The sequence below is a fragment of the Ischnura elegans genome, chromosome 11 (assembly GCF_921293095.1).
Source record: "Ischnura elegans chromosome 11, ioIscEleg1.1, whole genome shotgun sequence".
Classification (NCBI taxonomy): Eukaryota; Metazoa; Arthropoda; class Insecta; order Odonata; family Coenagrionidae; genus Ischnura; species Ischnura elegans.
In genome coordinates, this window is record NC_060256.1 from 86,449,343 (window position 1) to 86,465,190 (window position 15,848).

Here is a 15,848-nt window from a genome sequence, read left to right on the forward strand (position 1 = left end):
ATAATTATGGCGTGCAAAATACTATGGGCACTTCAATTAAATCAATTGTCAATTTTCCAGCGTTATAGCGTCTTGCATCTCTTTTTGATTCAACTTCCTTAGGAGATATTTCGTGGAACAACGTAACTAATAATAAACGAGGATATCGCATTGCCCACAATTCATTAACAGAGTACTACAGGTGTTTCAATTGATATAGATTCATCTTCAGGTACTCCTCAGGTTATTCTCTATTAGTACCTGAGGATGATTGTGCATATAGAAATTCCTAGGCGGATCACGGGGACACGTGCACGTCCCCCAGACCCTTAAAAAATACGCAAGATTTTTAATACGGTCCCATTAACATTGCATTCGTATTGTATTACGAGGTATCCTAGTGCTCTCCCCCCCCCCCCCCCCCAGAACAAAAGCCTGGTTCTGCCCCTGTAATAACACAGGCCAACAATGAAAAAACGTTTTTACTGAAAATACCTTATTCTAATGTTTTTTTAAGTTTCTGAATCCAAATATGATGGTTTCAAAGTTGTATCACCCACCATTTATTCACATTTTACTGTTAAATTTATATTTAAAGCAATATTTTTAGAATTTAACAGCTTTTTTATAGTTATAATAAAATTGAAAAAGGAGATCTAATGAATGAAGATAATGGGGATTACTGTTGGTACTTCACCGAGAAGTTCAGCAAGCGATTCATCGCAGCAAAAGCTACACAAGAAGCTTCGAGGAAAAAAGGGAAAGAAAATGAAGACCATTTCCAGTTGACAAGTGAACCCTGTATTATCATGCTGTAGTAAATACAAACAATTTTATCACAATGTAGTGAGTAAATACGAACAATTTTATGATGTAGCACAGTGTTTCATTGATTTCCCTGTATACCGTATAGGGGTATTAGACTAAATATTAAATACATATTGCTTGGAAACTATGGGTGATACAAAAGAACTAAGGCCAGGTTTGGATTCGACACGAAAAAATCTATAAAGACCAGCTATTAAAATAAAAAAGTTTTCAAAAAAATTTTTTGTTGGCCTATGTTATTGAAACACGTGTAGTACTCCGTTAATAAATAGTGGGAAAAACGATATTTTCGTTTATCATCTGTCTGACTCGTTCATTTAAGAATGATCTCTGACCGATTCCATCATATAAGAACGTTCTCTTGCTGATTCGTTCAATTGAGCGACTCATCTCCTTTCTCACCACAATCTCAAATAAGCGCATGGCAAAGACCGCGTCCGGCTGAAGCAAGCCACCGCCAGATGCGAATATCACGGCATCGCGCACAGCGGGAGAGTGCGAGGGATTCGCCCGACAATAGAATCCAATTTTCCAGCGCGATAAACGCGGAAAGCCAATCGGGGGAGGGTGGGGAGATTTCTTAAAGACGGAGGAGGGGGGAGAACTTTAGGAGGGGGGAAAGAGGGAAAAGTGGAGGCAGGAGCAGAGTGAGGGAAAAGCAAGGAAGGACCAAGTCAGCATGGAAAGGAAATCGCTCACGAACATAAGGTTCACGCCCATATGACGACTTCCTTGCTTCCATAGGTTTAACGAGGAACGGTTACGGGTGATAGAGCGCCTCGGTAAAAGTAATAAGAATCTGATGAAATTTGGTCACTTATTTTTTGAAAAACGCACTTCAAATGATCCAGAGAAAAAAAGTCTCTTCCTCCTTTTAATATTATTATGTATTTGTATTCAATGTATTCTGCTCTGTCCTGGCATTGGCCCTCAGCTATTGCAAGAAGTAACTCATGGAAATTGTTGAATTGAAAAGAAAAAAATGCTGCAAAACGAAAAAAAAATTCGTTCAAAAGAAAAAATGAAGATAAAACAAAAAAAAATAATCATAAAACAGACAAAAGGCAAATTCAACAAAAAAATCAAAAAAAATGTTAAAATTCATAAAAATTGTAATTTTAAAATGTTTTGGGCCAATAAGGGTCTTTTTCGACGTTCAATGTCGGCTAGGTTTAGTTCTTTTAAGTTTATTGTGCTTTAGGACGCGCTCACTAGAAGCCTGTCTTTCTCATTCTCCTTCCCTAATAATGAAGAGGTTATACTGGTCCTTTTACACTTGTATCGCCATTTCCCCATTTTCCCGTTAATTTAACATGAGCTCTTATGAGGGAATACGGTGTTTTCAAACTAGCGAAGCTATATGTAACAAGAAGTTGTAGTCACGTCACCCATTATAAGCACAATTTTGTGACAAATCCAAATATGCACGTGAAATTATATGTCCATGATAAAATAAGAAAGATGTTTGCAAAAAACTACCTGAAACTGGCAAGATTGCCGCCGGGAACTCTGGTACCAACATCGAAAAACGAAAACCACAACACCGAATTCGCCTAAATTAAACAAATATAGTCAGTTTTCCGGCTTTCACAGACGTCTTACCATAGCGTAAGTATAAGTATATGGTCTTACATATCTTTTGATCATAAATAAATATATTTATTTAGGATTTATCCCTTAGATTGTGAATATTTAGTTAAAAGTGTCGTCAACAGTTCAGTATGCAAAGGTTGGAAATACTGCTGAAACTAGTCAAGATGAATACTGGAAATACCTTTTAAAAATCATTTTTGAAGTTTGCATTGGGCTGATGTAAAAAATTGCACTCACATTTTATTCCTAATTATATTTTCGTAATTTAAAATTTTTGCGACTCTTTTGCGAAAATAATAGTAAGTCCAAGTATACGTGGGCGAACCCAGTGGGGGGCATAGAGAGGGGGACACTGCCACCCTTCCAGAATTGAAAATAAATTTAGTTCAAAGCAAAAGTAATGAACAAATTTTCTTTTTAAGAAAAATGATATTAAATCATTATTTTTTAAGCAAATGATTATAAAAACTAATAAATTACTGTCATAAGTTCCTTAAAATTTGGTTTCATCAACTTTTTCAGGGCAAAAAAAGTTACTACTTGATCGACCACGGATAGCTTTACCCCCCTCTCCCCCATAGTTTTGATTATGGGTACGCCCATGCGAGTATATGACTTGACTTCAGCTGATAACGCTCTAACTACCTCAAATACAAGAATTATAAAGTTATATTTTTGGCCTAAAACTTTATACCTCTGTATATTCTTGTCCGATCTTGTTTTTTTTTCTTTTTTTGCACTTAAATTTACTTCACATGATATGTTTTTTTCCAAGTGTCATATTAAATGAGATATTTATGATGCTTTAAAAAATTAGTTATCTTTTGTGACTAGCATTGTATTTAAAATTGAGAATGGTAGCTTCCAAAATGGTATTAACCACCGTAGCAACCTGAAGATCCTTCATTTGTTTTGCTACCAAGCCTGTAATTTGAGACATTATGATGCAATAAATTTATTGTTGCATCAAGTTGACAACCTTGGAAAACATTTTCATTTATTGATACGAACCATTAAGGGCGTTTTCACGGGGCACGTCATTGACGCATGAACGGCGGCGCAGACAAAATTGCGTCATGTAAAACGGCGAATTGCTGGAAATTGCAAGCGAGAATGCATGCATGCGAGATGGCAAAAAAGCCCCTGCTCTAATTCCGAGCTCGCATTCTCGCAATTTCACAAATGTTTTCAGTGCTAGCTTGCGTAATGACATGCCCCGTTTAAAACGGCCATCACATCATAATCAATCTAACAATGGTAAAAACATAACAATACAATACATATACATGATTCTGAAATTGGTCCGGTTTTAGACCATTGAAAAGTAATTTTCTTTTCTCTTTATCGCCTTTCTGAAAAAAAATTGACTGGATATTTCTTATGGTATTCCATGAAAATAAAAATGAAATGAAACACATATACGGACAAAAAACACAATTTGTGAAGGTGCGGGTGGTTATGATGGAGCTCAAATTTCCCTTTGTAAATCGTATCAGATTACTTCTTGTATTCGATAACATTCTCAGAGGCATTGCTGGACTGAATGGAGCTAAATTTCACTTCGAAAAACGTATCAGATTACTTCTCCGTATTATTGAGTTACACCCTCGGGTCCCTGGAATGCTCGGAAGACCCACGTTTTCCTCTATAAAGGTTTCATATTACCTTTCCGTATCAGATCTAATTTTGAAAGAGGCAGGTGAACGTTTATCATGAAGTATTATTCAAAACTTCATAGGTAAGTGCTGAACCGATGAGCGCTACCTTTTGTCATCTCTGTCCACATCCCATAGGACAATCTGAACAACCTCTCCACCCTATCCAAATATTTCTACTACCGTCTTACCCTTGATGGACGTTGTCAGATATTCTTAAATTAGTGCGTGTGCTCGAAGTAATGCTAATATGTGCTCGATTTTTGAAGGATACTATCCTTATTGTGTTAACTGGGCGCCCATAACTCGATGGGGTTGGATCCAAACGGTATAATATCTGGGCTTTATTGGATTTCGCGAGGATACTGGATTGGGATAATACGCTACGGAAGACCGATAATACTAAAAGAATTCTATTGAAAGATTCTCCGCCAATTTTGCTAGAACGTCATGAAATAATTTTGCCGTTTAAAATCACAAGAAAGTGACATTTTGGAGTGTTGCATCTTGTAAAATAGTTTATTTATTGTAAACCGATTTAAATAATATATATCTACCTTGTTAAAAGTTACATAATAATGAAGGAAATCCATTTTCACCATTTTCGATATAAATACGATGATCCCTCAATAAAATTTATCAATATGTATAACGTTTTTATGACAAAATACTGGTAGTGGAAAACTGTAGCTGCACTTTCAACGCTATTTTTTATGTTCGAGCACTTTATGTCAGTCCCTTCCGTTAAAGTGCCATCACCTGCAGTTATTTAGCCTCCTCCGTGCAGGTCAATGAGTCCAACTCCATAAATCAATCGGAGCCCTTGGATAGTTCCTGTATAGAGCCCTTGAATAGAGCCTTCTGTAGTTAAAATAGGTGCATTTTTGACAGTCATTTTGATCCCTACTGACATCACTTATACATACGAAAAAAGCGGCGGAGGATTCTTAATAATAGAGTATTCTTTCATTTCTGTAGGAACAGCAAAGCATAGTTTCGCTAATGCTTGACCACCTCGCCCTAATGACGGCGTGGAATTCTTCCATTCCAGACCCTTTCTTCCCTATTCCTACCCTGGAGGTGTCTGCAGGCTTCTATCGCTTCTATCTTCCTTACTCTTCTTCATTCCTCTCCACCCCCTCCTGAGGAGTACGGCGCATAAGTCTCTCACTTGGTAAACAGGAGTAAGGAGTGTAACCCCGTGAACCCGCCCAGCATAAGCGGATCTAGGTAGGGGGGCACGGGGGCACGGGCCCCCCCCCCCCCAGACCCTTAAAAATATGGAAGATTTTTAATACGGTCCCATTTTCATCTAATTTTCTTTTACTAAATAGGTACAGGGTGACATTTCCATGTAATTTATTGTATTTGTAAACACCCAGGTTTACATCAGCTCTCACTCAGTAGGTTTTCGAAGGTTTTTCACGTCCCCCTTCTTGTGTGGCCGTTTTCCTGCAGTGGGTTTTTTCCAATATGGACGACAGTCAATATCATTAGGTTTTTCCCACGTTCACTAACATCTTTTTACACTTGGTCAGTGGCAACTACGTTAACTTATAACCTTATTTGTTGATTGAAATCATTATGCTGAAAATGGAACTTCTATTTCTTTTTACGTAATTTCTCTTCATGTAATTTCATGAGCAACATCATTTTGTATTTAACTGCATAAATTTCATGTTTGACGAAGGGTTGGATGGATGATGGGACATTCTAGTCCCAATTTCGCCCAGTAAAGACGTTTTATTATTATTATTAAGACTGCATTCATTTTGTATTATGAGGTATCCTTGTGCCCCCCAGAATAAAATCCTTGATTCAGCCTTGCTTGTGCCTCCCCACGAGAAAGAAATCCTGGATCCGCCCCTGCCGCCCAGGGACAATGTACACATGTGCAGCATCCAATCGAAGGTGCTTGGTACTCACCGATGACGGTGAGGTTGTATCTGAATGATCGGGTGGGCGTGTTCCTGTAGTCCACGCGGCACCTGTAAACTCCCTCGTCCACGCGCTGGACGTCGTCCACCACGAGGGACGCTGGGTCGGACACTGTGCGGAAGTACGCCCGGGAACCGAAGGCAGTCGGCGACGACCAGTGCGTCGCCTGGCTCAGCGCCTTGCCCCGAACGTCGAAACTGTGGCAATACAGAGAAATAAATACATAATGATTAGAGAAAAAGGAAATGAACTAAGGGAATGACCTAGATACTGATAAACGTGTAACTGGATGGGTAAAAAGTTGTTATGAGTCAATCGCGATTGATTCGTTCAAAGTGATTGAATCACCGAGCGAGTGACTCACGAGTCATTGAGCGAAAACAAGTCCATCATCACTCGCTTGGATTTCGGGTTTAATAAAAACCATCAATACAACTTCTGCTAAGGTCTAACGGTAAACTCGAGGGTTTGCTAAATGATGACGTTTTATCAAAACAGAAAAGTTAGAAACTTGGAATCAAAATAAATTAAGTAATTTGCACTTTATAATGGCACAGTGAAATATAACAATTGCTACTCAAATTAATTATGCAGTTTTTATTTCTCTTCATTTTTAAACTTCTTTCTGAAATTTCTCCCTTTTTTAATGGTAATTTTAAAAAAAGACACCACAAAACCCTTACAGCTCTACAAATTTATATTTGCCTTCGGAAAATTTCGGGCCGAAAGCAGTTACTCGCTTCGTTGATAGTAAAAATATTAAATCTGGCTGCGTTGTCAACGCATTAAAGAGCACAAATAGAGGAACACCTATTTTATCAGTCTTGTAACTCAGTATTATAATACCCCACTGAAATATAAAAATCAACAACGTTTTGGCAATAGCTATTCAGATAAAATCCTTAGGATCTTGAGTAATAATATACCGGCGGACTTTAATTAAGTACTTAAGCAGACTTAATAATGTTTAAAAGTGTAATCAAATACGATACTTCCGCCAGAGTTAAATCATCATGAGAGATAAATCCAGCTGTAATAGTAAAAACGTCATAAATGCTGTGGAAGAGAATCATAAAATCAAACGGTTACCGATTGAAAAATTTAATAGAAAAAGAAAAATAGTTAGCAACGCATTTTAATGACATTAAGGATTTCGTCGCTATGAAACAATTACGATTGGAATCAATATCACTGCGACGTGAATATGGACATATCAGAGAACGTAATGAAGGCAAACGCATTATCCACCTTTTGATAGTTCCTTGCACACCAGACATCAATAATTGATTAAGTAACAGTTATCTAGAACAATACTAGAATAAAATATCAAAACATAATGGCAAATTAGGATTCGTCTTGTCGCTGTCTTATTCATATCATTTTAATAATTTACAGCACAGGCCTAACCCTAACGGATTTTAAATTTTAACGGGAAAAAATTGTATGAAGTTACCCTTGATGGGGCAATGGAATTCATCGAAGTAGGGTAAAAGGTTCCAAAACGGTTTAAGATTATATACTGTAATCAAAAGCAAGAACCGGTGAGATACTCATTTGCAATATCCAAAATATTTCATCTGTATCTACGTACGACTCATCAAGTCGCCTCAAAAGGCGTGTGGTGGGCGGGGGTGTTATGACACCAGCCCATAAAAAATAAATAGAAAATTCGCATGCGAAGTTCCGCCTAACATTTATTAATGCCTTTTATTCCTCAGGGATAAAACGAATGGCTATACCTCTTATTTCCGCAAAATACAACTCTTCATTTATCGTTTCTGTCGGACCTAGAAATATAGTGAGGTCCTATTATGATGTTCTCTGTGTCTCTCTGAAAGATATATGTATATGTATTCTTAATTGCACGAGCAATCTAAGCCTAGCGCGCATCCTCCGAGTCTCCAGCGGCTCCCAGCCTAATTCGTTTAGCGACTGTGCAACGCTCTCTGCACCCCCGCAATATTTCGTCGCTATCGAGAATAAAACGAATGGAATCCAGGCAAAACTCAAACGTGCGTGCATCGCAGGAGATCGTCATGGAGACAAACACATTAGCCGGCTTTGATTGTTCCAGGGCACAGTGGTGGTCGTCGTCTGGACGACCGTTTATTTATTCATAAAATCAAATTAGCCGAAGGGCGAAGGATGGGCGACAGTTTGCGGAGGTCGGGGAGAGAGGGAGAGATACAGATAGAGAGAGAGAGAGAGAGAGAGGGGGGTTGAGTGAGTTTGTTTGTGGTTGAGAGCCGAAAGTGCTTTTCTGGTCGAAGGCGGAATCCTTCCTTCCTTCCTTCCTTTCCTCCTGCTCTCCAAAACACACTCAGACAGTCTCTCTCTCTCTCTCTCTCTTCCTATACGGGGGTGCTCTGGTGTTTCGTGTTTAATTGGACTCGATCGATTCGCGGAGTAATTGAATTGAAGTTTCGCTGCGGGGGTGGAAAAAGGGTTGCAGATGGCACGTCCTGCGGAGTGAACGGAGGGGACGAGGTTCAGCTATATATGGATACCCAAAGATTTTTAAAAATGTTGCAGCACGAAAGGGTGAAGTCAGTCGGTTAATTCTTTTATATTTTGGTCAATTCTTCGCCGCGAATAGGGTAGTTTCCGTCATGAAAGAAAACGAATGGCATTGATTGCGATTCGTTACCCACCATTAGTGCATTCATAATATACAAATTATTTGGTTTTAGAAATACCGGTTTAGACGAATGGGAATGGTCAATTTTATCCTCATTTGAAAAAGGCCAAATTGGCGCCCATGCGATTCCACTCCACGTGACGTCACAGGGACCTAGTTTCTATATGAGTAGATAGGAGTTTTACATCGTCTGAGATTACCAATGCATGCATGAGGCACAGAGCTCAGGGAAACGTCTCTTAATAATCACCGATTAAAACTGCCTGTGGTTGAAATGTTTCCTTCGTTTGATAAGGTATTAATAATCCTTATTTAAGCCAAGCGCTACCTGCTAGCGGGGTACTCTGCTACCTGCTAGCATCCTGCGTCGTATCAGCGCTCATACCGTCGCCCCAAGGTCACCTCAATTGCGGCAGCGGGAACCAAAACGTCACACAGAGTTTTCCTAGCATCCATACTTAGCTGTCGCGTTTTCGCGCTTGAAATTTTTAAACTTTTCATTTAATCGCGAAAAATAGATATCGTCATTTTAAAATCTAAAAGCGTGAAATACGTACTCCAGGAATAATAATATTTCGATTTAGGCAATAAAAAAATAAGAGGAAAGCACCCTATTCTTCGCCGCGAATTGCTCGAGAAGCAGAGGGTGGATCTAGAAAACGGAAAAAACGGGTCCTATTATTTTGTAAATTCTTATGAAAATGGATAATGAAAGAAATTAGTGAACAATCCCTTCCAGATGAGAACAGAGATATCGATGGATAAGTTCTAGCAACACGTACCTCACAATTTGGCTGGTCTGAGTTAATACTGCTAATACTTTTAATAAAAAATAAAATTCAAGCAAAAACATCTAAAATGTGTGCTTCTTTTTCAGTTTCACGCATCTTTTGTTTTTAATTTCAATTAAAATTATATGCAATTTAAAAAATAAATCATTTTTTTGGTCTCCTGAAAAATTGCTATTTTTTAGTTACGTGTTGTTAGAACTTAGCCATCGATATGCTCCCTTGAGGATACATGTTCTTGTATAGGTGCATTTTTCTTCTTTCGAAGGAGTATATTTAACGAAGTACCCATAACAGTCATAGGGTTTCGTTACTCACTTTTATGCTTAGGACATTGCATGTTTCATTCCAACGACTCTTTCTGACTCTATATCTTTGTTTATATGAATAGCGAAACCTCTCCAGGGGGTACCCAAATAAATCCATTTGAGCAGACAAAAAAAGCAATCTAAAAGTAGAGAGAAGAGTATGTACGGCAAGTGAGGAATAAGAATGCTTCTAATTTGAATTATGATGAAAATATCAGTCTGCGATGCTTATATAAAATATTTTTTTATTTAATAAGCCTTAAAATATAATTACAATTACTTGTAAAAATAGAAAATTATTTCGAAAACTAAAGTCGTCAAAAACTTCAAAAAAAAAGATATATTTGGATTCTAAACGCGATTATAAATCACCATAGAATTTCTTCACCAATTAGCATTTCATCTCTGCAGGAACATAATTGGATCTAGTGATGGTCATAAATTTGACGATCCTCGTTTGAGTCTATATTGAGGTGAATAATGTCCACGGCGTCGGGTCATTCCAACATTCCACAGCCTCCATTGCAACTCATAATTTTTTTACGTTCACGTGTCCTCGAAATAGATGTCGGTCATCAATATCCTCGCTAAACGAAAACGGGCGATAAGTTAGGCGAGATATAATTTTGTCCAGAATTTGAGCTTTCGAAAATGAAACTGAGCCATGGAAAGTTTACGGGCGCCTGAATCTGAATCCTAAAAATTGCATTTTTAATCTCCCGTCATTAATTCTAACGGTCATTCTTCAATCCACATTGGTATATATTTTTTAACGCGTCCCTTTAAACAGCTTGCCAACGGATTGCCTGGTAGAGATAAAGCAGTAAATTGCATCTCCATTACCATTCTAGAGTCGAAAACTGATCTTAACCGTTCGCATGAACCTAGCAATTTCCAGTAAAAAAAAAGTGACACGACAAATGGGTGGATAAAAAAATTATTGAGCTTATTCCATGGGCTGAACCTGCTCTGGAATCTCAAATGTGGCCCTCATTCGATAACAGTTATGCAACGAAATCTACTGCCAAAAATATTAAGTCCTCTTTTAGCTATTGATCAACTCCACTGCTCACGAAAATTGTTGGCTATCCATCAACTATAAATTAGGAAAATTTGATTTGAAAACGCATGGTAGGCAGAACTGCAATTTGAATCTATTAAATTTTATTAAATGGAGATCCCATATCATTCTTGGGATAATAGTTTATTATGAAATGATACGTGATATAAAAAAATTTGCTATTGTAAAAACAAATTCGACCGCGGCCAGGATTTTGATGAAGTAAACTATCAAAATGCCATATCTAGGTTGTAATTCAAGCTGGGGTCTCTCTAATACGTTACGAAGTGTTTTTTCATTAATGATCTAATTTTTTATTTAGAATTATTACCACTACAATAAATACCAAAATATGCCACCTCCACAATTGAAATAGCCTTTTCGTAAATCATTCGGCATAAGAACACAACACGCAATTCGTCTGAGTAATAAACAATTCACAAAAGTATACGGAGAAGCATTTAACTCTATGAGTCTTTTTTCCCTTCTCTGAAGAAAAAAAGTTCATTTTATGTAGAGAAAGTTTATTTTGCTTTATTGAGTATTGTTTAATGGCTATTGCGGTGGTATTTTTTAATTATTAGCCGAAAATTTTGGGGCAATTTCGGATCTTAAGGGTTATTGTTTTACTTGATAGAAATAACCATTGATAGATTTCGAGGAAATGTAAGCTCACCTACATAAGACGGGAATTGATTCGATGTATATATCCAGTTTATCGGATTTTAGCCAAACGTCCGATATTTAAGAATAATTACTACACGTGCGAGTCAAAGGACCGATACAATGAAAATTTATTTAAGAAACATTTTTAAAATCCAGGAGAGATTATCATCACCTAAGGCTCGAATGCACGTAGGTGGATTAGGTCGAGGTGAACTTTACCCTCACCTATAGAAACAATCATTCAGGTTGGATCACTGGGTAAAGGAAGGGCTCGAAGAAAAAATGCTAAATGATAAATACTCCAATCAATAATTTCCCAATTTAAAATGTGTTTTACCCACAATTACAACTTATTCCTTCGCCCTATCCAACAATATGTTTTTTTCTGGAATTCTACTAATTTTGAATCTATTTCATAGCACATTAGTCAACCAAACATTGCTGTTTTCTCGAATCAAATTGGAGTTTATTGGTTATGCCCCTTACTTTGTCAAGGATATGGCATCCCAAAATGGCATTTCCTCTGTTCACCAATCACACACTAAGCGATTGTGTTTCTCCAAGGCGACTGATGGTACACAAACATTCTCGCGTCATTCAATGATTGTCTTTGCATGTCCTGCACTTGCAATGTAATCACGGACAAGTGTGATTGAGGGCCGTTTTGGATACTGTATCTCACATCGATTATTTGGGTTCTGTCATTCATACCATTTTCGTTCTAATAATGATGGACAACAGCCCTCTTTCATCGTCATCACTGGTCAACATTAAGACGATTATTTGACGCATCTTATCCCCATACTGTGGATGGTGTTAACACAAAGGCGATAGATGAAGTGAAGCATCTGAGAGTTACGCTTCGATCCTATCGAGGGGAGCATATTTCAGAAATATTTGTGGCAGAGAACTGAAGAAGCTAGGATTCGTCAAGGGAGTTGTGGGATGAGTTTTTGATGAAAACGCAAAAGAGAGGTGCTCTTTCGCACTCATCTGACCACACCCTCAGTACGCAGCGAGGATGTGTGATCCGGTGTAAAAATACTTAATCCGTGAACTTAATAAAATACAAAGGAAAGCAGCGCGATTCGTCAAAAACTGCTACAGGCGTACAGAAAGTGTTACACAGATGATCAAATATGATTTTCATACTCCTGGTTTAAAAGGCACACATAATAGTGAATTTTGGAATGTTATCCTCAATATGCTATGCTATATCCTCAGTATGCAATTGGCGCCAAATATCTAGTCATCTTTTTTAGGCAGAATGTAGTGCCGTATCAACAAAAATGTAAACAGGGATTAGCAAGTTTTTGTCTATTACAAGTTCCTCCTTGAAAACATTGGTGGGTACTCAATTTTCCATCCCTTGTAGTAATTTATGCAGAGACCATCAGGCCCATATATTAATGCACAATCATGAATTTCAAATATTAAAAAAATTTATACATTGGAAGGAAAATGGTTAGAGTAAGTGTGATTTTGTAATAATTTGATTATATTATGAAGACAACAGTCGGAGGAGAAGTCAATGGCAAGAACGCGAAAGGAAGACCTCGAGTAAAATGCATGGAACAGTTAATGAAAAATGTAAGTGGGAAAAATTAAGTATGTGTGAATATATATATTTGCTGTTAGAAGAATTTCATTATAAGGTTTCCAGGGACCAAAAGGGGGATCCCCCAGCCCATCATTTTCTGATCACACAATCATCCTCATCGTCCCTTCTTCATACAGTTATTCCACCACTTTCCATATTTACCACTGTCATTCAATAATTGTGACGTTACAACCGCTGTAAGCGGCCGTGCGTTCTGATTGGCTGAAAGACGGTATATGATCTGATATATACACGATCTGATACATATGTATTTATGTATTCAGATATTTATTTATTGCTTATGGACTTATGTCCTCTAAGATCAAACACAATTTACTTGTACAAAATCATAGAGTACATTTAAACAAACAATTAATTAAATATAAAATAGTAATATTAACTCACTTAAAATCCTGAAATAAACTCATTTACTCGTTATGAGCGACGAGCTAACAGGACAATGTAACAAAAGAGTTCCATTATACAAAGTTCAAAGAAAAATATATGATACATAATTTTCCAGTGACAAATCACCCTGAGCAGAACCAATGAGGAAGGAGTTTTATGAATAGCATGAAGTTACATGATGAAAAGAATAAACAATCAACGAAATATAAGAGATATACATTTTTATTCATGTAACCAGTAAGTTATAATGATGTACCAGCGATGGTTTCATCGATGTAAAAGAGACGTGACGAATTATGCAAAAAGGGATGGGAAATTCATTCGTGAAGCCATTGCGGAAAATGATAGCATTAATTGATCATTCTTTCCGCCATCATCGGAGCTATCGCTGGAGCTGTCCCTCGTCAATGATGGAAAAAATGATCGTGTGAATTTAGGCTGGGATAGCAGGTGGAACGAAACGAAAATGGTTCGTTTCGACCCGGAGCGAAACGAAAATACGAGGACTGGGTTTAGTTTCACTCCCGCACGAAATTAAAATCACCTACAAGTTTAGTTTTTATCCGGTACAAAACTTTACTCCCAGAAACGAAACTAAATTAATCGAAACTCCGCTGCTCATAGTTAAGTTTCGATCCTAGAAGTTGAGTGGAGGGGAGGTAAGAGGGAATAGTTTCCACCTATTGCGTTTGACATACGTGTGGAGAGGTTAAAACATCAGCTTAAAAATCTTATTCCTTAACGGACATAAATATGGTGATATCAAATTAGTTTCGTTCCCGCACGAAATTAAAATCACCTATGAGTTTAGTTTCGACCCGACGCAAAACTTTACTCCCAGAAACGAAACGAAATTAATCGAAACTCCGCTGCTCATAGTTTAGTTTCGATCACATAAGTTGAGTGGAGGGAGATTAGAGGGAATAGTTTCGATCCATTATGTTTGACATGCGTGTAGAGAGGCTAAATCGTTGAGTTTTAAAATCGAATGGCCAGTTTACATTCACCGTTCTCCTATTAGTGTCAAAAATATGAGTGCACCATGCATCTAATGGCGGTAGGCCGAACCTCTACTTCATTCAACCATCGAAACTAAACTGTTTCAAGGTGAAACACGTGGTCCCTCTGGTGCGAAACATTATCTGTGTATCAGAGTTTTTTAGTTAAGTTTCGACTCCAAGTAGTTTCGACTCCGATTTCGTTTCGAATCTGAGTTTATCTCCCTGGGTTTAAATTCATTCCGTTTCGTCTCTACGTTTCGCTTCCGGGAACGAAACTATTGAAATTTTAGTGGTTATGAATTTGGTTCCGTTTCACTTGCCATCCCTGAATTTTGGTTAGACGGCCGAAATATCATATCTTAAGCCTGAATCACACGATCATGTTTTTTCGTCGCGAAAGTGATGACTATCGCGATCACTAGAGTGATCACTCGCAAAATGATCGTCGCCGGCGATTGTTTTTCGCGATCGCGATGAGGATTCCCATCGCTATTTTTCATCACTCGTCCGGTCGCTTTTTCCGTCGCTAAAACCGTCCCTAAAACCCCATATCAGCCAATCGGAACGCATGATCGTATGGTGTGATTGCAGCGCAACGTTTGACAATTGTGGGAACGACATAGATAAACAAACACGCTATATATGTTCGTGATTTGGGTCCTATGACAACGAGCTGTGATATTGGAAATGATGTGAAAAGCGACGGCGGGAGTGACCGTGTGATTCAGAAAAATGATCACTAGAGCGATCGCTTTTCGCGACCGGAAAAGTGATCTCGATAGTGATAACTTTCGCGACGAAAAAAAAATGATCGTGTGATTCAGGCTTTACAAACAAAGAATGTGATCGGGCATTCCTGGAAGGGCATCAGAGCTCCAAGCGGATATGTTGCGGAGGTCCACTCAAAAGTAAATTTCAGATGGAATAATATGGAAACGAATTGTTAACCGTCATAGGTATTCGCCGATGACTGACGACTACTGGTCGAGAAATCCTAAGATTGATGGAGAAACTAGACACAAAAAAATGACGGAATTTTGAAATTTTTCTAGAAACGACAACTTTTTGTCGCCCTATTCCAGCATTCTGACAGCTTATGAAAGCTGAGGATTGCACACAAAAAAATGAGGGTTTTATAAATCCCGTATTGTTAGCATAACGCGCAGATGTCTCCCCTCAATGAGACTGTCAACACAGAACATTAGAATCAGGCAGCACGATTTCTGGTGCCGAGACCCATTCCTCTTCCTCCACGCACCTCCATAATTCCCTCTCTGTATCTCAATAGCAGCGCACTCATTGGGGATGACAGCGCCGTCCCTAAGTGCGGTCGCGGAAGGAACCAGGAAAGGAAACGAGGGCACACCACGGTTGCTGCGGACAACA

The 15,848-nt window shown here is 38.2% G+C and overlaps 1 protein-coding gene across 1 annotated transcript in view; it reads right to left on the minus strand.

The window, feature by feature from the left end:
* Positions 1-15,848, minus strand: part of LOC124168089 — a 311,034-nt gene that overhangs the window by 88,935 nt on the left and 206,251 nt on the right. Inside the window, exon 3 of the mRNA XM_046546199.1 lies at positions 5,982-6,190. Within this exon, the coding sequence (XP_046402155.1) occupies positions 5,982-6,190 (209 nt within the window). The remainder of the gene's footprint in view (positions 1-5,981; positions 6,191-15,848) is intronic.